Consider the following 22,708-nt stretch of genomic DNA (forward strand, 5'->3'; position numbering starts at 1 on the left):
CAGCGGGCCCCCAGGTGGGGTTAGATCGACATGCACCACACTTGGAGGTCTCTAACCCCTTCCTCCTCTCCCATGCCTCTCATCTTCAGACGCTCTTCATGAGCAGTGGGTGACAGAGATGGAGGGAAAGAAGTTGTGGGGAAGAAGGTTTATGAGGGACACACAGGCTGAGAGGAGTCAGGAAGCAGGCCGGGTGGCCCTGAGTTCAGCTCAGCATGCATTCATGAAGTGTGCACTGGGGGCTTAGGGGCACGGGGCTCTTTTGCAGGCATATGCCTAAGAAAGGTCTGGCTTCACCCTCAGACCTGGCACCTCTCCCACCTAAACAGGGTCAACAGTCACAGGTGCTTTGGACGGTCTCCCCTGACTCAGTGAGGTACCACAATACCACATCTGCCGTCAGGCATTTTCCAGGGACCCTCTTATTTGCCTTATTAACTCTAAACTTGTGGGCTGGTTATTTACGTTTGAGGTCACCTAAAATCACATTATCAAAGACACAGAGAGACGGCTCAGTGGGTAAAACACTTACTGGGCAAATATGAGGATGTGAGTTCAGATCCCAGCACCCACAGAAAAATCCAAGCATCGCTGGGAGGCAGAGACAGGAGAATCCCAGGGGCTCACTAGCCACATCCAGGCAAGCGTGCACTCTTGCACATGTGCGTGCACATACACGTACACTAGATAAATAATATACTAGGATTGTATCCTGAGCTTTTACTTCAATGATGAGATTTTTCTCTCCCCTATAAAGGGTTCTTACAGCCCTAGTTATCTCTCAGGGCTGTAGCTTACACTTGTGCCTTGAAAGGCGCACCATGAAGCCTGTAGTCCACAGGAAGCAAGCATTTGGAGGTGCCATGGGAGAGGGAACATTCAATCTTGGTGCCTTTAGTCAGTTCTGACTATCTGTACTATGTCTTATAGAAACTGAGTGACCCCCTTACCTTCACCAAAGGTGAGGGGGAGATGCTGACACCCTCACCTTCCCTGAGGGAGGGGGAGATGCTGACACCCTCACCTTCCCTGAGGGAGGGGGATTTGCTGTCGGTCATTTGGCCGAACTTCAGAACTTCAGCCACCGTTAAACCTCTAATGAGCAAGCCTGCATGGGTGGTAGAGCGCAAAGTGCCCATGGCCAGCACAAGTGAAACAGATTCTAGGTCACTGTGGGTGTTTCAGGAGACCTCACGACCCCGAGGCCTGTTCGCTGCATCCCTGTTACTTGCAGAAAGGAACCCTCCCTCCAATTAATGACAGAGTTTTTCTTTTCATTTCTAAGACAACCCACCTTCCAGAGCGGCCCCATCACATGCCCAAGAGGGGGTTTGCAGGACAAGACTGGTCTGAGCATGGCTGAAAAGTAATGGCTAGCAGGACCACAAAGGCAGACCGTGTCTATTTTAAGTCAAGAAGGAGAAAGCAAAGCAAAACAAAACAAAACGTAAAAACAAACATACAGGGTCATGGCTAAAATATCCAAACAGGGATGTCTAAAGAAAAGGCACTGTTGGATTTGACACTGTATGTATGAAACATAGTAAGATACACCACATGACAATGAATCCCAACAACGCAAATTATCAAACAATAAAAAAATCCTTACTCAGGGTATTCCTGAACATCAGTTTCCTTAAAGGAACAAAATCTCAACATCAATATTCAAGAATTTCTGCTAATGAGGCGAGACCAACATGTACAGGTCACTCCATCCAGGTGGTGACACCTGAGAGTTGATATAGAGGGGTCCCCAAAGGTTGCAGCCTGGAAGGTCCTGGGCCTGGAAGTATCCTAGGTCTGCCTGCTGTCAGGAAAGCCTTGTAGTCTGAAGAGGTTGTCCAAGACTGCGTCATTTCATAAGAGTAGAATTAAGCTGGCTGTGGTCACCAAGGAAATGAAGTTAGGGAGACAAGCAAGTCTTAGATACCTTACCAAATGCTGTGGTGTTCTCTCAACACCAGGGCCTTCAAGCCGATGCCAAGAGGCAGTTTATTCTCAAAATACTGCAATGCAGCTCTGACAAAAGAGACTCCAAGGTTGACTCTGGTTGAAGGCCACAGTCCCCAGGACGACTGACCTCACTTCCAAACAAATGCCAGTAGCAAGTACAGGGCTTCCCAGGCCACTGACACGGGTTACAAATTCTCTGCTTCCCTTAACACCTTGGGTTCAAGATTCCGATAGAATGATTCACTGAACACAGGAAAGTACTTAATGCTGTGCTTATAGTTCTATTATGAAGGATCCAAGCCAGGACCAGCAAAATGAAGAAGCACACAGTGTAGGTCTGAGAATATCCCAAACAGGGCACTTCTGTGTTCAGTGCCATGAAATCAAGACGCTCCATCCTGCGGGTGTGTCCCTGTACGTGTGCAAGGAGGGGGCACAACCAAGCTGAGAGGCCACAGTTTGTGTTAGTGTTTCATTAGGAGCAACTGGAATGGATTCATCACTAGCCCATGACTGAACCTAATCCTCGGTCCAGCCACCTCTTCTGCAGAGGTTGGATACATTCCAAGCCTCAAGCCTCCAGGCACAAGTCTGGCCCTTCTGATAGATGACTAGCTCATCCCCTGAGTCATCTCATTAACATGAACTCAGGTGTGAGCCAAGGGACTCCACAAGAGCAAGGAAGGCACCCTTATCTCCCAGAGGATTCCAGAGGGTGAGAGGTCATCACCCAGAAATCAGGGGCAAGGGGCAGAAAAATAAACTTACAACACTTCCATAGTGATAAGTCTGTGGACCTGAGAGTCAGCCTAGGCTTCATGTGACTCTGAGTAACTCCTTTAACTGTTCTTAGCCTCTGAACAGTTGCACAAAGATCGCTCTCACTGGATAGACATGCAAGCAAGCTACTGTATGGCAAGACTATTTTTCTAGTCACTATACTAAGAAAAATGTAAAAGGAAACAGGCCCAAATTAATGGTAATACTGTATTTTATCATGTATATTATCATTTCAACACTTAACTGAGCTCTTACATTGCAACCCACAGAGGGTCTTTGAAATCCAATATGAATGACTCAGCTCAGCTTCCCCTAGCTCTGTTGACTACCCTGTGGACCAGCCCACTCTCAACAGTCCACAGTCAGGTAGGGCACAGCCACCAGGAGAGGACAGCTCAGGCACAGGTGTTGTCCCTATTGAATGAGTCCCTGCTGAGGGCCAAAGTCATTACTATGTCTGCCCAGGTTAACAGAAAGAAGCATGTGTATACGTGCACACGTGTTCACATGAGTTAATGACCAATAACAAAACTCAATACTTAATGACCAACTGCAAAAATTAGAAGTTCTATAAGCTACATGGTAGCAGAGAGTCAGCTGTCTCCCCCAAGGCGTCAAATAGCCACTCTTTTCTCTGGAAAAGAACACTCCAATCCATCATCTGTAGTGTGTTCTGTTCCCAGGCCCTCATACCTCCTCAGCACATATTTTAACCCTTGCAAAATCAAGTGGCCAGGGATAACAGCTTTGGATGGGCAAAGGCCCCCTGGAAGACACCCTGTGGCCAGATGGGGGAGGTTCAAGAGCTCCGAATGGCTGAAGAGAAGGAATGAAGAAAAAGATGTAAGAAGGGCCTGGGATTCACCAAGTCACAAAAACGATGCTCATGGTCCTCTTGGGCTACTTTCACCAGCCATTTACATCCAGCCGAGCACCCTACTCCACTGTGTGGAAAAGCTGTACACTGAGAATAAAAAAGACGGTCACTCCTCGGAGACGGATGCCAAGGTCATTATTTGGACAACCTTGGAGCATCTGATTTTCAGGCTTTGAGTGGTTTTCAAAAATTTAGCTAAAAGTGTGAGCTGCATGAGGACCTGAGCTTGCAGTCCTCGACAACCATGTAAAGGCCAGCTACAATGGTACACATCTCAGGGGTTGGGGGGACAAAGAGCTTAAAGGGGGTTCACTAGCCAAGCAATCTAGGCCAAGTGTGAGTCTCAGGTTCAGTGAGAGAGCAAGTCTCAAAAAATAAGGCAGAAATCAGGTGAGATGGCTCAGTAGGTAAGTAGGATGCCGCATACACCTGAGTGCCTGAGTTCAGTTCCCGGGCCCTGCTGTAAAGGGAGAGAACAGACTCCTGAAAGTTATCCTCTGACTATCACATGTATAGTGTGTGTGCGCGTGCGCGCGCACGCACAAACACACACACACACACACACACACAGAGTCTCCATCAATCTGGAAGCTCAATCCCTGTTGATGGTAGTACTTCACATTCACAGCCCCTATTTGTGGGGAGGCTGCTAGGCACCATCATCCCTGCATCCATCTAATTCCATTGACTCTCACCACAGAGGGCTGGGCTTCTAGCTATCCTTCAAGGAAAATGAAGAGATCCACCTAGTAAGGGCAGGTAAGTGGACTTTTACATGCAAAATCAATTACAATGAGTTCAACCCGACTTGTACTTTGTCAAGGAAGACAAGCTAATTCTCTGTTAGAGAATTAGCTCCTATTTAAAGGGTATTTTACCTATGCAAAAAAGAACTGACAGGAATTTTCCTCCATTCTGATTATATCCATATTCTTGTGTTTCTGCATTTGCTTAAGGACTTCGGGGACTTTTGTGGTGTACCCAAAAATGGGACATGGGGGAAATAAATGTATATACTTAGCATCTCACAGAGCCTAGTTCTTTCTGTTCTCACTGACATCTTAATGTGTTTTATCAAGGTCAATCTCAGAGGGCCAAGGTATTTGCTGCCAAGATTGATAACCTGAGATCCTGGGACCCACATAGTGGGAAGGAAGAACAGACTCTCATAGGTTGTCTTTGGACCTCCACAGTTGTGCTGTGACGTGTATACACATACATACACACACACACACACACACACACACACACACACAAAGTGCAATAATGTATTTTATCAACAGTGTAAAACTATGAGTGATTCAGATAGTGTTTGTGGTTCTGGCTGATCTTTTATTTCCACAGAATTATCTGGCTGCTTAGGGCATCCAAACTGCCTCACTGTGCCCCACCCAAAGGACAAACTCAGGATCACAGCCCATGTATCAGAGGATATGTGCCATACACACAATAGTGGCCCAAAGGGCAGTGGGTCAAAGATGGGGACTTCCCTTAAAGCTGAGGACTTGGGCCGGAGGCTAGATCTTGCGTTATGAAGGAACTAAAAAGTGAAAGCGAGTTAGGAACAACAGAAAAGACAACTCCCAGCAGGCTGAAGACTGGCACGCACTCCTCTAAAAGGGTCTGGAGTAACATGGAGAAGCTTCTGAAGCAGCAGATTCCCTCCAGAACTTCCTCCATCTAAAAACCTGGCTCCCAGTGTCACGTCCATCAAGAGGCAAACTGGTTAAGCAGAGCGTGGCCACAAGACAGATGCCGACCCTGGAGAAGATAGTCTATGATGACCACGCAGGAAGTAAGGCAGCCTGCAACAGAGTGAGAATCAACTGGGGTTTCTATATGAGAATCTGCAAAACATGTACATATATGGGTAAGGAATGAAGAGAATATGTAAAACTGAAACCAGGGTGGTCAGGGCAGGATTAGTATATCTTTTTTTTTTTTCCATTCTAAAATGTTCTTAATGTTCTAACTGTAAGTGTGTATCGAGGGCTTTTACTAGCACTGAATTTTCTGCAGTTTTCTTAAAGAGAAATTGCATGTACTTCTCCAGCGTAGCACCAATTCAGAAAAACAAAAGGACCTGTGTGGTCCTCTGTCCATCTCACCAAAATACCGAGTCTTCCCCAAACATTGAAACAAGACGCCGTAAGCAGCAAAGTCTTTCCAGGTTGCTTTAGTAGTGATGCCAGACCGTTTTCTGGGACGATGCTACTTAATATTCCTCATTTAAAAAGAGAGTGCATGGCTTATTACTATAGATATTTTATACTATAATCATGGTGCAGTTTTAATCAGTATCAGCTTTCCAGGCAGACATTGTTTATAGCACTTAAATAAAGAACTACCTAAGTTGTCCTCCCGACCTCCATCCCATGAAAACAGCATCATTACCATCTCCGTTCTCACAGACATGGTAACTGAGGAATGGAAAAGTTCACTTGTCCAAGTGTGAAATGACATGATCAGAACTCCAGGCCAGAAATCTGCTCCAGAATCTTGACTCCTAACCACCAACCTCCACTACTTCCCCCGAAGAAAATCAATGCATTGATAATAGGGAGGTTGAAGGTGTTTGTGAGGCAAGGCAGAATCACGGGTTCACTCAATAGCCCATGAATGAGGGCCAGGTATCAGGTATGGGTGACGCACGATTGTAGCCTCATCAGCTGCGAGACAGACGCACGAGGATTAGGGGTTCAAGGTCATCCTCAGCAACACACAGCCTGGGCTATGTGAAACCTTGTTAGAGAAAGACAGAAGTCCAAGAGTGGGGAAGTGGGGGTGGGGTGGGAGGGTGGGGGGTTGAAGGAGAAAGGAGGAGGGGGAAGAGGGAGAGGGAGAAGGACAAAGGACAGAGGAAAATAGAGCTAAGAAACAAAAAAGTAAAGAAATCACAGAGTAACCTGCCTAACAGGACTGGCTTATTTAATATAACTTAGAAACACACAAGAGGATGATATGTTCACAGGGGCTTTAAAAAAACTCTCAACTATAAGCTAGCTGTGTCTTCTTGGGGACATATTCAGTTTCCAGATCTATAAAGTAGCAGAGTTGCACCAAGATCTCAATAAGGACTTTCTAATTGTATCCTAACATGCTTCATGAAAGTATCTTTTTTTTTTTTTTTCAATGTACGCACAGTGACCAAATGCTTAATGAGGCAGGACTGTAAGCAACATGCTCCTTAAAGGTTTCATATGTTGTACTGAGGCTGCCAGGGTCCAGAAAGAGATCACATAGATGTGAAAACTTACCAACCCCAAATCTATTGAAAACGTTAACGAAGTTGTGAGTTTTATTTTTCTGACTAAAGATGCTTTATAGTTTTAGATTTTCTTTCTTGTCCCACTATCCCCATGATGCCTTGCACGTACCTCCCTCCATCCCACCTCTTCAGGACCTGAGGTGATAACACTTACAGTTAGCTTTTGAGTTTCCATGTTTCTAATATATGAAGCTGGGTACCTGATCCAGAGACAGGAGCCTGCCTAAGAGCATGCTACTCTCAACACGGGTTCCTGGGGCCATTTATCTACCCACTCCCTCCAAACCCTCGAGGTATCTCAGCCTTGGACTGCAGAACCGGGGAGAACAGAGGTGAGAAAGGACAGGAAAGGAGATGTCAAAACCCAGCAACCAGGCAAGAGTTTGATGGTGTGTCTCTGGGGGCTTATCTCAGAGAAGCCACAAGCCTGATAAGACAGCCAGGCCTCATACATAGGATGGAAAACTTGTAATTAACGTCCCAATCCCCGCTAACTAGAGAGCACAAGCCACAGACCTGGGCACTCAGGGACGACATCAGAGGGACCAACCAACCACATGCTCTGCTCACCCACTCTAGCTTTACACCTGCCTTCCTTTTCCTTTGTCTGGTGCCCACTATGGAGAGTGGGATATATTCATATTTAGCATCCTTACAGATCTATGTTATTAAGATTCTGAACATTTAAAAATAAACTAATTAGAAGTCCTATCACAAAATGCCCAGGTTCCACCATGTACCAGGTCAAGGGCCTGCACCTCTGAGTCTTAGCCACTGGTGTTTCATGGCATAGGACACTGACAGTACAGAAATGCTTCATAAATACGAGAAATAACATCGCCATTTCAAAGTTTCTCTGACTGAGTTACCACTAAGAAACCAAATCAAAACGAACAAAAAAAGCAAAACCTTCTGACACATTATAAGTTAACGTTTCCAGAGTCCGGTGTATAACCTGGGTTAAGATCGATTGCAAAGTTAGCTGTAAGGACAGAGCAGGCCATTTTCACCTGAGGATAGCTAAGGAAATGGGGGGAGGGGAGAGGCATTTAACTGAAGGCACCTCTGAGATAAAACAACAGAGAGACCCACGGGCCACTTTTAACTAGGAATATGATAGGCCTGAAAGGTACTCAGACCTTAACATCCAAAGAACAGCTATGGCTTTGTCCATCCAGTGCTGGGGATACACCAAGGTCCTGCCCATGCTTCCAAATGCTCTACCACCAAATGCACGTCCCACCCCTGCTCTTTCTTGCTCACCCCTACCTCCCTGCCCTGGGAATTGAACTCAAAACCTGGTACAAGCCAGTCAATTACTGGATGGTACATTAAAACATCACGTTTAGAGAATCATATGTCTCATTCTTTTCAAAATTTCACCATTTAAAAAAAAATGTAATGTCCAAGAAAATAGTCCCCTTTTCTTCAGTAATGATCGCCTAGTCCTATTATTTCAAGAGGGAAACAGTGGCAGCTCAGTCTTGAATCCTGGGGCCCAGAACTCAAGCCTGGCAGCTGAGGTCTGTGGCTATCACCTCTCATCATCAAGTTATGGCTTTTTCCCACCACTCCTCTTGCCCCGCCCCCTTTCCATGCGATTTCTTTTTCTTTTTCTCTCTTTCCAGTAGCAACATCTGGTACTATTTAGTGCAGCAGTAGTGGACCTCAGGGCCATGACTCAAAGGGTGTGAGATTATTCCTTCCATGGAATAAATAGAGGGTATGGAGCTGGGCAGCAATGTCCTGCTTCTTACTTCAGGCACAAGATAAGGTCGGCGGCGTGCCTACCACAATCTGTGAGATACATTAAAGACTCTCACAAGCAAAGGGGGCTGACACCACCCCTGGACCAGACATGTTTCTTCAGACTTGACATTAGAAATGGGCAACAGATGCCCAATGGGGTCCTACTCATTTTGTAAGACAAGAAGGCAAAACCCTTCCTGGAAATACAAAGACCAGTTGGACTTTGTTTTGCTTTCCATGAAATTCAGGCCTGGGGTTGGGCTGTGAGGAGGCTTTTCTCATAAATAAAACATTGAAGAAGTCAGATAATCTGTTGAACCTACACCCATTCTCCTCTGTAAGACACCTCTACTTTGTCAGGGAAGATCATGGATTTATGGCTTGCTAGTGATGTACTGGATGCCAAGTTGACAAGGGACAGACTTGTGATGACTCACCTGCGCTGTCAACTTAACTGGATTGAGAATCACCTTGGAGACAGACCTCTGATGGGTCCCTAAGGATGGTTCAGAAAGATGTAACTACAGAGGGATGGCCCCATCTCGTAGGCTGGAGGTCTAGACCACGTGAAAGGGGATAAAGTCTAGAAAGCTCAGCAAGGGCAAACAGCTTCCTGTTCCCACCACTCGGCCTCCTCACCACGATGGCCGTTACCCACTCAAACTGTAGGCCACAGGAGAGCCTGCCTCCCTTACACTGCTTTCTGTAGGGTGTTTCATCACAGCAGTGAGAAGTGTAACATATTTATGATGTAATTTCCTTTATCTCCTGTGAAAGCTCCAAGAGGACACAGCTTATTTCCTATGCAAAGTAAAATTCAACCTTTCCTTTCTGTAAGCCACATAGAATATGGGTCCTGCTGCCGGGAGGGATACCGATTTACTAACTTTCAGGTAATGATATACAGGTATATTCTCAAAATGAAAATGATGCTAAGATTTTGTTTTTAGGTTCTAGATGAAAACATCTAGAGAACAGATATCATGATCAGAAAGCATTAGCAAGCTGAATGTAAAACATGCCTTTTATTTATTGTACAATAAAAGTTTTTTTTGAGATGGGAATTCAACTACCTACAATAAAATTTGAGAATAAATGCAGAGCTAGAGAGGAGGCTCAGAAGTTAAGAGCACCGTTTGTTCTTCCAGAGGACCTGGGTTCAATTCCCAGCACCCACATGGCAGCTCACAACTGCCTGTAACTCCATCTCCAGTGGATCTGATATTCACACAGACATACCTGCTAACAAAATACAAATGCCCCTAAAATAAAAATAAATAAATCATTTAAAAAAGAAAAGAAATGCAGACTCATTGTTTGTTCTTTAATTTTTCTGAATTAGTAAGATCAGAATCTAAGTCAGTAACACATATGGTATGTGGAAACGAAGCCAACAAATATTTACCAAAGAGGGATTGTGATGGTTCATCTCAACCACCACTTTGAAGGGACCTAGAGTCACCAAAAGACAAGCCTCTGGGCATGCCTGTGGAGGGCCATTTGATTAGGTTAAATATACAGGGAAGACCCATTTTAACTGTGGGTGTCAACATGCCTGTGGGGTGGGGCGGGGGTCCCGGATTGGAGAAAAAGGAGGAGGCAAACTGCTTGCAAGCATCCAAGCTCTCTGCTTCTGGGCTGCAGCTGTGACGTGACCAGCTGCCTCAGGCTCCGGCCGCCATGCCTTCCCCACCATGATAAACTGTATGTACCTTCAAGCTGTGAGTTGCAATGAACCTTTCCTGGCTTCAGGCTAGAGCACCTTCTCATGGCAACAGGAAAACTAACACAGGGACCTTCACCATTTAGGGGACACAAGGAAGGCTCAGGAGCCAAAGAGAACTGCATTTGCATCCTGGCATCCTACCTCAGTGGCACTTGAAAACATAACACAGGCTAAACCCTGCCCGTGAAGCGCTGTTCAGCTCGCCTGTTTACCTCGTGTGTCCTTTTTCTCCGAGAGGACACATGGTAAAATTAAACACAGGTCTTGTTCCTATCAGAAACACATCCTAAGCAGTGCGGCTCAAATGACAAAGTTCCACTCTGGTGCACAGTGGAGCCCTGTCTGCCCCGCACTGTGGAGGCACAAGGAGCATGCAATAGTTCCCTTTCCATTAAAAAAAAAAAACAGCATATTGTTTCTTTTCAGGCCACGGCCTTGGGAAGAAATTCTGTAGGCCCATAGTGTACTTAGAGAAAGTTAGAATCATTCTGGAAAAAGAAAGCTGAGAAAAACACAAAGGTACTTAGCAGAACATTTCCTAAAGATAAACTATTCCCTAAACAAACTGGGGGATAAGGAAAACACACACACACATTCCCCAGCTTCACATAGTACCTCACACAAGAAGGGACTACTAGCAGTTATGAGACCTATGATCAAACCTTTCTACTCACCAGGTTGTACCACCATAATGCCACCTGCCTAAAAGTTGTTAGCATCTGAGATGTTGACTGTATTTTAGTTTGTTTGTTTTTGTTTTTTGCTTGAAACTCTGGGGATCAAACCCAGGGCCTTGTACCTGCTGAGCAAGTACTCTAAGCTTAGATATCCCTTTCCCAGCCCTTTACATGCATGCATCTTGGCATATTTCTTTTAATCTCTTCTTTAAACATTAAGTTCCTTAGAAAATAAGATTGGATCAATGCTAATAGCTGGCCCATATTCCACGACCCAGGTAAAATCTGAACCATGCGGTACTGGTTTCCAAAATCCTTTGACTTAAGTCTTTTATTTTTGTTGTTGTTCTGATTGAAAACAAAAAAGGTTAGGTACTACTATTCAAAACCACTAAGTAAATTATTTTATTTCATGTCGTGCCCTATACACTGGATGTTGCTACGATGTGATAATCATGTACACATATATATCAGGACCTGGCAAGACCTATTTTAGCAGCAAAGACCAAGGCTGTGGAATTAATCATGCACGTGACCTTGGATTAGTCATAAACCTCTCCAGGCTTCATTTCCATAACTGCATAACAAGCTTGAACTAGATCGACAGTTTTCCAATTTCCCTATGCAGTAGATTCATTTGGTGAGCTTTTCAAAATCCTGGCATGTGCAGGCTGCACCCTAGACCAACTGAATCAAAATCTTCGGGAGGGGGCACCTGATAGACTGTCATGTGTCAGCATGAGCTGCCCTGGGGAGCAGCCACAGAATCAACGACCTTCCGATTAGATGACCATTCTGAGGATCAGAATTTCTATCCCTAAGCTGGATGTATGGCACATGTCCATAATCCCAGCACTTGGGAGAGGAGTCAAGAAGATAAGGCTAGCCTGAGCTCCACTGTGACCCGGTCTCTCACGACAAAAACAAACAGTGTGGAGCTAGCCTTTGCTATCAAAGTGGATGAGGTTGCCTAAGCATTGTCATATGGATCCTGGAGGATGGAGGTGACTGTTGACCACAGCAGCAGATCTAAGGAAACATGTTCGGCTACAAAAGCCTCCCTGGCCTCTGAGGGTCTCTGCCCAGGACCTTTTCTGCCCTTGTGATCCTGTCAGACCTCCCGATGAGCTGTCCCAAATCGACTAAGTGAGGAAGCACACCTTTCCACCCTTGCCCCTGCTCATGCCTCCTAGAGGAACATGCTTTAGAGCTAGGTGGGCTGTTTTCCTGTCAGCTTCCTGCCCCCATGCTCACGTTTGTACCCGGCACCCAGCACTACCAGAGTTTCCCGAACTCATCTTTAACAACCCAGGTGGCCGAACCCAGGTCAGTTCACAGAGTCCTGGGTTGAGGCCAACCTGCCCCTTCCCTCTGTTTGAGTTACAAAAGCATCTCAAGGAACATGGGGCCTGGCGAAGAGAGACCTGGATGGACCACTCTTTATACCCCTCCTCTCGGTTGTCCCATACCATCGGGAACTATCCAATCTCACAGTACAGCCAACCTAAGCCTCTGAGAGGTCACCCTGGAGGGGTCACACGAGCTCTTTAGATGTATGCACTTTAGTCTCGTGGAAAAAAAAAAAACCAACTATAAAGAGTAAAAGGATTAAGACAGGTGTGGGAGGAGGAGCCTTAAGTCCATCTGTCTTCCACTTGCATTATTGCAAGGAGGCAGAGGAGGGCAGGCCAGCCTGTGGTCCTTCAGGGGGAGCATTCAGGACCCGCTCAGAAAATGAGCCACATCAACTCCTCTTCGCCTTCCCTCATACTCCAGCTCCTCTACGCCACTCAGGGCTGCAGCAGCCCACACCCCCTCCTTCCATCTACCCTTTTATAGTCAGACTACAATCCTCTTTCCAAAAATAAATCAAGGAGAGGCCAGAGAAAACAAAGTTGAAAAGTTTTATACTTTCACTGCTCTATCCAGGACATGAGCTGGGCAGATCTACCCGTCTCACTTTCCTAAACTCCCTACAAATAAATAATTCTAGGGTATGCCCAAATTACTCAGCCTCTTGACCCAACATGTTTGTGCAATTACTTGGCACAACTGTATGCTACTTAAATTAGGTAACAGTCACCAGGTTATTTTTAGGCCCTAGCAACACACACACACACACACACACACACACACACACACACAGAGAGAGAGAGAGAGAGAGAGAGAGAGAGAGAGAGAGAGAGAGAGAGAGGGGAGCGCTACACCTAGGTTGTTATACTCCCTGGAGAGAAGAGCACAAACTATCTTTTGACGGACACATTTCAATCCACAGAAATAATGTTGAGCTACATGTAGGGACACACACTGAGCTCGGCTGAACACTTTGCAAGCCATCGCTTGTTGAGTTCCTAAGTGCTGTTGTGTGCCCCCCTTTTACAAATGAGGAAGCCAGGGAGCTAAAGGCTTAAGCAACCTGCCCAAGGACACTGAACGGAGGAACCAGGAAACCTCAGGCCTGCTGATTCGCTGTTCTTCCGACATTTGTCCACTTTTACAGATCTAGTGTGTGGCATTTAGCCTTGAGTACTAATCAGGAACTCAGAAAAGCAAGAACAAAGTTAAGTTCGAGATATAGGTATGTCTTAGAAGAGCATTATCACATCCCAGACAAAGAAAGGGGGATATAGTTCTCCTCCAAAAGAGAGCAGAGTCAGACTATTTCACAGGTCTCTAATTAAAGCATAGTCATCCAGTGTCCAGCAACTCTGCACCGCTTCCTAATGCATACTTCAGAATCAGCTTTGACCAAGGGAAAATGTTAGGCCAACTTTGCTCTTTGTTCAGGAGTTAAGTGGAAGGTTTGGGGGCTTTTTTTTTTTTTTTTTGGAGGGGCTATATATGTAATATGAACTTACATATTTTTATATGACTAGGTTTTTATGTACATGCCATTTTTACATTGAAAAATAGTTCAACCGTGTTTGTATATTTTAATAGGAAATATTTTCAATATGAAAATGCAGAGTGGAGAGCAGGAGCAAGTTTTTCATGTGGATCTCACTCCCTGTGTCTCCCCTCGTTCTACAACCATCTTTTAAGCGACTTCTCGGTCAGTCATCTGCAGTCACTACCACCCCACACACCCCCTCAACCCCTCTGGTAAAAGGGGTTGTAAAAATCCACAGCAGACAGTCTATCGTTACTTTGCAATGGCATGAAGCGTGTACAGGCCTGGCCTCTGACATACCACGACACAGGCAGAGACAGAGGCCCTGAGGGGTCTCCTGGACTGGGAGGGAAGCTTTTCCTCAGACTCAAGAGCCAGTCATTAACAGTGGCATTCCACATTTGAAGAATACTCATGGGCAGGTATATGACACGAAGTGTTTAGCAGGCAAAATGTCTATACCACCCTGTAAAATACTCCCAGCTCCATTAAATGTATAATGCTAACTCTAAACATTAGACTACTGTCTATGATGTAGAATATTTCAAAACAAAAGAAGGGAAGGTGAACAGGGAAATACATGTTTAATCTGGCTGGTAGGTATGGGGGTGTTTGTTGTATACTCTAATACTTCCCTAAATGTTTGAAATTTTTGATCATTAAATTGTAAAGGCCTAGATTGCTCTGAGGGAGGGAGTGGTAGGAGACTTGCCCTTCCCACATACATAAAGGACAAATTTTCCTGAACCCAGTGTTGTTGAAATGGAAGATAGCCTTATAAACACGACAGCAAAAAGAGCAGCTCTCCTTTTAGAAGGTCAAGGATTGTCAAGCCTTCTTTCTTAGGCCAGAAACCAAATTGCAGTTGATTAAAACAACCAACATTAGGTGGAAAAGGATGCAGCTCTTTCAAAGACTGAATCCCTAAAGAGCTATTCATTTGGATCACTCAGATGAAGTTGATGAGAAGCAAGGGTCTGAGGCCCCCTTCAGTGGGTAAGAATGAGACATAGACTCGGACCTAGGTCATAGCAGGGCGGAGACTATAAATTAGACCAGTAACTTAATCCAGGGGCTTCTGTGCCTCTGATCAGTTTCACCCCAACCTGACACTGCTTGACTAAAATGGCAACCCAGCCGCCACTGGACTCAGACAGGCAGCTCCAAAAATGGAGAACGGGGCACTGGAACTGAGGGACATAAAAGTTGGACCGGGAGGGTAGCAACCAGTGTTTACAAACACGAATCAGAGTCTCAGAAGGATCAGGCATCTCTGAAAATAAATCAACAAGGCCTGGGGACTTCCGACCATATATTCTAACCATCTACTCCCACCCCACCAGCCACATGCTCCCTACAAAATTCACTCGCTCCAAAATGGTACCATTCCCAAACTAGCTGAAATACAATCTTAGATCACCAACAAGGGGAGTCCTAAAATAAACCTCAGAAGACAAGCCAGACCAGGATGCTCTGCCCCATCCACTCAAGAACCTAGGAGAAGCTCCACACCATGCTTGGTGAGAGAAGCTCACCTCATCCTTCACCTCCAGGACGCTCTGAAATTAACCTCTGGTTTGACCAGACAAGAGGGTAACAGAGAGACTCAGTAGACCATCTCCTTTTCCTCTTCCCTAACTTGGTCCTGAATTTAGACCATTCCTCCCAAAGGTACCAAACTAATAATGATACCAAAGAAGACAACGGACCCTAAACTACATATTTTCAATAAAATTCCAAGATATTTGAAGGAAAATCCCCCCCCAAAAAACTACAAATAACCCAACCTCTACCACCAGAGCGTCTTCCAAGCTGGCCGCCACGGTGTCGCACCAATCCGAAATGACGAGCCCTCAGCGCAGCTGCCCAGGGCGCCTGGTGGTGAGGTCAGCAGCGTGTCCAGCCCCGCCCCACTGAGGCAGTCTTAACTCTGACACTGATGCGCAAGCCCAGGCTGCAGGGATCCTCAGACGTGTCTACAGGAAATGGGGAGAGGAGCCCCTTCTTCCTCACTGGTCCCCAGAAGAGACATTTCTCAGCAACTGATGGGCCACCCCTTTGCCCACCAAGCTCCATAGCAAGCGAGAGGGTAGGATCCACTACACCTCACAATCAGCTCCATGTGCGAGTTCAGAATCATCTTAAAGTGAGGGACTTGCTAACTCTTCTTAGATTACCTATATGAAAAGGGCTGATGTTTACCAAACCTATCCCGACGACAGGAGGAAAAAAAGAAGCCTGAAAGCTGTTTGTCTTGGTTAGCCAAGACAAAGTGTTAAGAGTTGGGGAATTTGTAGATGGTGTTTTCTCATCTGCAAAAAAAGACAAGACAAGATCATGCTGGGAGAAGACCAGTGGGGTGAAAGCCATTCGGGGATTCTAAAAGTCAACCAAACAAGAATTCCGAAGTAAAGACCAGAGCCACACCACAGAACCCTGACACACTTGTGACTCTAAGGAAACCTACTGCCACCATCATAACAGTGCCCTAGAATGGAGAACCCACATGTCCCCAAGGAAAGCTGTGTCTTTGTGACAATTGTCTGCCAAGACAGCAAAGGAGCCGAGAGTGGGAAGGAACACCGCAAAGCAAAGGGTGACTAAGCCATGCTTCTAAGAGCACTGCCCACTACAAAAGTCACTTGGGAGAAAAGAAGCATGGGTAGAGCTGTCCCACAAAGACAAATCCTTGCTTGCTTACCTAAGCAGCCTGTTCCAACTTCAACAGGAAAAGCGCTCAACGGAACCCAGCAACACTGATGATCAACACCACTTTAGGACATTGGCTGAAGATGTGACATGCCCCACTCCCCAATGGCTCAAAACACAAAGGTAGTTTCCATCATGACCAGGTAGACATTATCAGAAGAGTAACGCTTAGAGCCCAGAAGGACGGTGTTGGAAGACAAAGATGAGCAAGTGGGACGTGCCCAAGGTCAGGGCAACACTGTGTGGAAGATCAGAGAAGAGCGGGTCGTTCAATCCTTTTGGGGGTTCCAACCACCACGTTAGGGGAAACTGATGCGTGACTCCTTCTTGGGAAGAACCAGAAGCCAACTGTTGTCAGGTAACACCAGAGAGAACAAAAGGTTGTAAGGCAGTTCATATCTCCATTCCCTCGGAGCTTTCCTCGAGGAATGGATGTATTTGGAGAAGTCACAATTTCAATATGGCTTTAAAACAAAATTTTCTGCCTTCATTGAAGATAACTTTATAAACAATGTGAAAGTCAAGACAATCAGACTGGTGAGAAACAGTGAGAGTTCCTCACACAAACAACTGGCACCTGCAGATTTATTTACTGCCTCTTTTGGGCCATCAGCATTAGTTAGTTCTTGAGAAACACAGACTTTCCAACCACTCACAGACTGAAATAGAGCTCCCAGAGAAGCTCTGACTGAGATATACCACCTTGGCTGTACAAAGCATCTTTTGAAAACCCTATCAGGTGAAATGTCTTAGGCACTTCAGAAGTCAGATCCAGGCTGGGAATTCAGTTCTGGATATCAACTCATTGCTACTTGGATTTTCTTACTATACTAAAATAAAAAGAAAAGGAGAGAAGAAAAGAAGACTGACTATTTTGGTTCATGGGGTCTGGGAGGGGGAAAGAGAAGGCTGCCACTTCTCAGAGAACCACAGGAGGGAAGCTAACTGATCGGGATGGTATTTGGGAAAGGAGTTGGGGTCATTACCTTTCAACACCACGGGCTCTTTGCCTTCTCTCTTCAGGGACTCGAGGACTACGTGAAGTGGCTGGGACGGCGTCACTCGGCTCGGCTCATTCGTATTCTCATCATAAACTATAATTTCTTTGGAAAAGATCCTCTTGAAAGAGTCTTTGCCTTCCCTACAGGAAATCAAGTCTAAGACAGTGATCTTGCCCTGCTGCAGCCTCCGCCGGCTGATCTTATCGGCACAGTTAATGTGGACAGCTCCTTGGATATGACTCTTGTTGTACTCCATGAAAGGCCTGCAGTCAATGATGACAGGACCCTGGCTGGACAGGTGACTCTTGCTGCATTTGGTCATCTTCTTCGCCAGGTCATTGGGGTAGATGATTTTGATGCTGGCTAGCTGCTTGGGAGTCCCTGACACAGGGCTGCCCACCCCACCCGCTGGACTTAGAGAGCCTGTGTTCTCACTATTGTTGACCATCTGGTTAGCAGGGCAGGTGGTCGAGGTTCCTATGGCGCTGGTGGCTGTGCCGGCTGCAATGGCTTGAGTCTGGGTCTGGTGATCCTTGTCGTAGGTTGCCACAGTGCAGCAGCTAGTACTGCTGCATCCACAATTCAGGGAGCGGGCAGAGCCGCTGGATGAGGGCATATACGTCAGATTCGCAGCCTTGAGGGTCACAACGGCGGTGGCAATGGCAGGAGGGTGGCTACTACTGCCTGGGGTGGCAGAGCCAAGGTAGCTAGAGTCTAAACAAAGGTTGAGATCCTGAGGTCGGACAGGCCTAGACAGTGTCACTACTACCCTGTCGTCTAAAGGAGATGGAGGCATGAGGAGGCTGAAAACTGGCAATTCAAGAAGAACTCAAGAGTCTGTAAAGAAGGGGAAGAAGGAAAGAAAGAATAAAGTCATGTGACACAAAAGGCAGTCTCATCCAATCCCTGGGAAAGACTTCTGCATATCTCTGAGCAAAGTCAACATCCTCCTCTAGGTGCCCTTGGTCATGATACTATCAAAGCCTGAAGTTCACTTTGATGCATTCCGAGAGGATGCATCCTTGAGGGACCACATCCATTCTGATGCTAAGTGGAGGGTTAAAATCGGAAGTGATGTTAGAAATGGTAATGGGCATCCTTTCATAGACCGGAATCAAAGTTCAGCCTTAGTGAAGGTAAAGGCACAGGGAACTGGGGACAATGAAGACAGGCAGGGAGGCTCTTACATTTATTCTGAGCCTCCTCTCCTGGGTAGAAGTATATTTCACCTGTGATGGATGCATTTGTCCTCCCTTGCATGCATTCTATTTCATTTCTCTACCCACTGCCAAGGCAAAGAGATAAGCAAGAGCCCTGTCAGAGCTCACAGAGAGCCTCAGAAATGAACGGCAGCTAAATTTACATGGGGCAGATGTCAACTTTCTGCGTATCAGGAATGTATCTTCTTAAGTCAATCTCCAGGGCTAGGAGCTAATCTTGCTTTCCGTTCTGATGGCTCCTTTGAAAAGCTCAACACAGTCCTATTCAAAGCTTCCATGTCTTCTGTGAGCCTCTTCCAAATCAAGCCGTAGGTCCCCTTTCACTATGAATAACTGTCCTAAAACCAAATCTCCAAAGGAATAGGTCTGGGACCCCAACCCAGGCTGACCCATAACCCATTCTTCCTTGGCCCCACTTACCCTTACCCTTCCTTGTGCTGTGCCCCTAAGCAAAGAAGGGTTTGGATTTCATCCGGGTAGTACAGACTCTGCATCTCCATTGGAGTGGCAACTCTCAAAGATTTTTTTTTTTTCCCAGTCCTATACTGATATTCCTCTTGGAGACAGTATGGATTTCATGAGGGCAACTTCGCTTGTCCCTTCACCACAGACAGGCTAATTAGGAAGCTGAGACGTGGTGCCCACAGGGGTTACCTCTGCCTCCCCTAGGGTGCCTGCAATGGGTCACTTCCCTCCTCTTCCTGGGCACAAGGCCACCCTACAACACAGCTAGAAATCCTCTACTAGACATGTACACAGCAAAGAAATCAAACCCCAAGCAAGAGCCACTCACCTAAAGGAACTTTAAGATTTGTCTGGAAAAACATCATAGATCATCGGTCTACTCATGACCGTCACCGTTCTCTGACACCGAGCCACGGTGTCACCGGCGGAATCCACACAAGCACACTCAGGAGCACGTACCCACCCGGGGCGGCATATCCCCACTGACTCAGGTTTCTCTCACCCACCTTTGGATGGGAGCAAAGGATCCAACCTCCTGCCTTCCTCCCTCCCTCCCCATCTCACTCCCTGCCTCCCTTGCGTAGTTTTTTTTTTTTTTTTTCAGAGCGAGTACTATTCCAGAAGCTTAACTGTGTCCCAGCTAGACCACGAATGCAGTCAAAGTCTTTGCTATTGTGTTACCTGGTAGGGGATGTCCGGGATCAGTAGCCCATTCCTTAGGAGCAGGACCCAAGAACGTGTTCCCAGAGACAGGCTGGGACCCGCACCTCCACACAGAGTGCGCGGCTCGCTCACAGGCACAGAGTGTGCACCAAGATCTGCATCCTTGCAGCAGATAGCTCCAAAGCCATCCAGCCTGGCCCGGGGAAACCTCCCACAAAAATAGCGCTTTCCCCCTACCCTGTTTCTCGCTAAGCTCCCTTCTACCACTAAACAGGGACAGGAGGAAAAAAACCAAGTGGTTAGAGAGTGCTCCTTCCCCACTCCTGGGGCACTTAGCATCCCCCTTCCTCGCCACCGCTGAGCATCAGCAAAGCCTTGGGCTTTGAAAACTGCCACAAAGCATCTTAACGGAACCCAAACTCATTTTCCCCCTTCATCCCAGGGGAAACAGACCCAAGAGCCTAAACCTTAGGACCTTCCTTACCTGATGTGGATCTCTCTGTCTCTGACTCTCTGTCTGTCTCTGTCTCTGTCTCTGTCTCTCTCTCTCTCTCTCTCACACACACACACACACACACACACACACACACACACACACACACACAAAACTACACGGGACCCTCCAGCCTCGGGCTCTGAGTGGCCGCGATGACTTCCACTTACTTCATCAATAAGCGCAGCCCTCCACCATCTGGCGCCCGCTCTAGCTATGCGCTCGCGCAGTGCGCCCCCATTCACTCAGCTTCATTGATCCCCAGCAGCAACACAGAGTTACTTTCTCTTTTGCTACAGCGTAAATGTAAGCTTCGGAGGGGGCGGGGCTGCCGCCGAGCGACGTCGCACTGCGCCAATGAGGATCCAGAGACCGCCGCCCGCTACCTCACAGTGGCCTGTGGCCAATGGGCGGTCGAGGGGGCGGAGAAAGAGGCGTGGCCCCGCCGCGGGACGGAGGCCCGCTCAGTTGCGCTTGTGGGTTTGGTGTGTTAGAACGCGGGCGGTGATGTCATTGGCAACCAATCAAAAACTTAAAAGAGCCAGCCCGGGCCCGCGCGGAGCAGCAGCTCTCTATTTACATGTAAACCTAGGCGGCAGGACGCGGTTTAACCCTTCCCGGGACTGAAGTGTCAATGGCTTGCGCTGGCCGCTCCGGCTGAAACTGGTTCTTCCGGCGCCCCGGACCCTCCCACGCCACCTGGTGCGGACACAGGCCTCGCGGGGTCTCCATTCCACCTCGTGACTCCGGGTGGGGGCTCAGAAGTGTCCGGCCAACTTTCCCGAGGCCGGAGGCGACTCGAAGCCGGGTCCCTCCATGGCCGTGACAGCGCCGCGCGGGACGTGAGCGCGCACAGGGCTGGCCTCCCCGCCGCCCCGCTCGGCCCGGCCCGCAGATGTCGCTGCCTCTCCGGCTGCCCTACTGCTCTCCCGCGCGGCGGCTGCGCGCCGTGCTCCTGTTCCCCTACTTCCGTGCCCCGATCACTCCCCCGCCGTCCCCGGCCTGTGCGCAGGAGCTCGACTCGGAACCCGAAGGTGGCACCCAGGAGAGCTACGCGGAGGAGGAGGCTTGGCTCTACTCCGGCAGCCACTGGGGGCGCGTGCTGAGAGGCAGCGTGGGCGCCATCCCGCAAGGCTGGGCGTGGCCAGGCGCGCCGAGCATCCAGCAAGCGCCACAGCCCCGGCACTTGCCCCCACCCCCGCCCTCCGCGGCCCCGGCGCCTTCCCCTGACACCTCCCCGATCGCCGTGTCTTGGCGCTCGCAGTCCATCCGCCCCACGGTGCTGGGCCGTCGGCCCTCGCTAACGCAGGGTACTCGGCGAGCCAAGGAGCGCCAGCCCGGAACTGCAAGCGCGGGAGGGAAGGAGCCCGAGCCTAGGGTGAACAGCCAAAATGAGTGGCGTTTGAGGAACGTGGAGGAGCCGACACCTGCTCTCTCGGTTCCCCGAACTTTGGCCTTTAGAGGGGTCGCTGGTCGCAGCCTGTGTTCGGGGAAGAGAAGTGGGAAGCTGAGCAAGCCTGCCAGCACCTCGCCAGAAAAATATCAGGGAAGCTGCCGAAGAGTGACCCTGGAGTTCAAAGGAGTGGAAAAGCCTAGATGAACTATGACGAAGATGCATCAAAGAATCCTAAAGCAATAGAGCTTTTTATACCTCCCCACCCCTCCTAGCTCAGAGAGGAAGACCAAACTGTGAAGTAATTGAAATGGAATAAAACATTATCTGCTCTGTGGAAGGTTCAGCTGTCCTTACTAATGGGAAGTGTTTGAAGGCATGCCTTAGACCCCAGACATTCTCTGGCCATTGAATTAAGTGTCCATCTAGGAGCAGAAGGTTTCCAGCCATCACCTTTGCTGGCCCTCTATCAATTGACAGTGATCTCCCTTGAGTTCTTTCATACAAGTGCACATTGGTGTTGCAAAAAGATTATTGTGTAGCCCTTTTCTAACCCAAATACGCAAATAACACCCCCCACACACACACACACACTCCTGAAAGCCAGCTCATCAGTGTCCAGGACACACCATTTGGTCCTTAGATCTTTGAGGACCAGCAAGGTGAGCCTATCAAGTTAGGCTGTATGTACTTTCCATAGAGGCCAGAAAAGGTCCCAGACAAACTCAGTCGCCTTGTAGATGAAATGTCACAAACTATCCCATTACAGTTCCTGGAGGGAAGGAGGGTCCCTATTTACGATTTGAATCCTAGATATTGAGTCTGACTTTTCTCTGTCCAACCA

At 47.6% G+C, this 22,708-nt stretch overlaps 2 protein-coding genes across 4 annotated transcripts in view; one reads left to right on the plus strand and one right to left on the minus strand.

Annotated features, from left to right (window-relative positions):
* Dusp10 (dual specificity phosphatase 10) overlaps window positions 1–20,746 on the minus strand; it is a 40,130-nt gene extending 19,384 nt beyond the window's left edge. Inside the window, exons 1-2 of one of the 3 annotated variants that reach the window (XM_028894547.2) lie at window positions 20,642–20,746; window positions 17,616–18,467 (exon numbers count right to left, since the gene is read on the minus strand). In XM_028894547.2, coding sequence (XP_028750380.1) covers window positions 17,616–18,426 — 811 coding nt within the window. In that variant the 5' untranslated portion in view covers window positions 18,427–18,467; window positions 20,642–20,746. Of the gene's footprint in view, window positions 1–17,615; window positions 18,468–19,643; window positions 19,850–19,996; window positions 20,552–20,641 lie in introns of those variants that run through there. The other 2 variants (XM_028894548.2, XM_028894549.2) reach the window with 2 other exon arrangements.
* Window positions 20,747–20,875: 129 nt separating this feature from the next.
* On the plus strand, window positions 20,876–22,204 carry LOC114710426 (translation initiation factor IF-2-like). The gene has a single exon (XM_028894574.2). It carries the CDS (start codon window positions 21,367–21,369, stop codon window positions 22,069–22,071), a length of 705 nt encoding a protein of 234 aa, XP_028750407.1. The 5' UTR covers window positions 20,876–21,366; the 3' UTR covers window positions 22,072–22,204.
* The last annotated feature ends 504 nt before the right edge of the window (window positions 22,205–22,708 follow it).

This window comes from Peromyscus leucopus, chromosome 15, assembly GCF_004664715.2.
Source record: "Peromyscus leucopus breed LL Stock chromosome 15, UCI_PerLeu_2.1, whole genome shotgun sequence".
Taxonomy (NCBI): Eukaryota; Metazoa; Chordata; class Mammalia; order Rodentia; family Cricetidae; genus Peromyscus; species Peromyscus leucopus.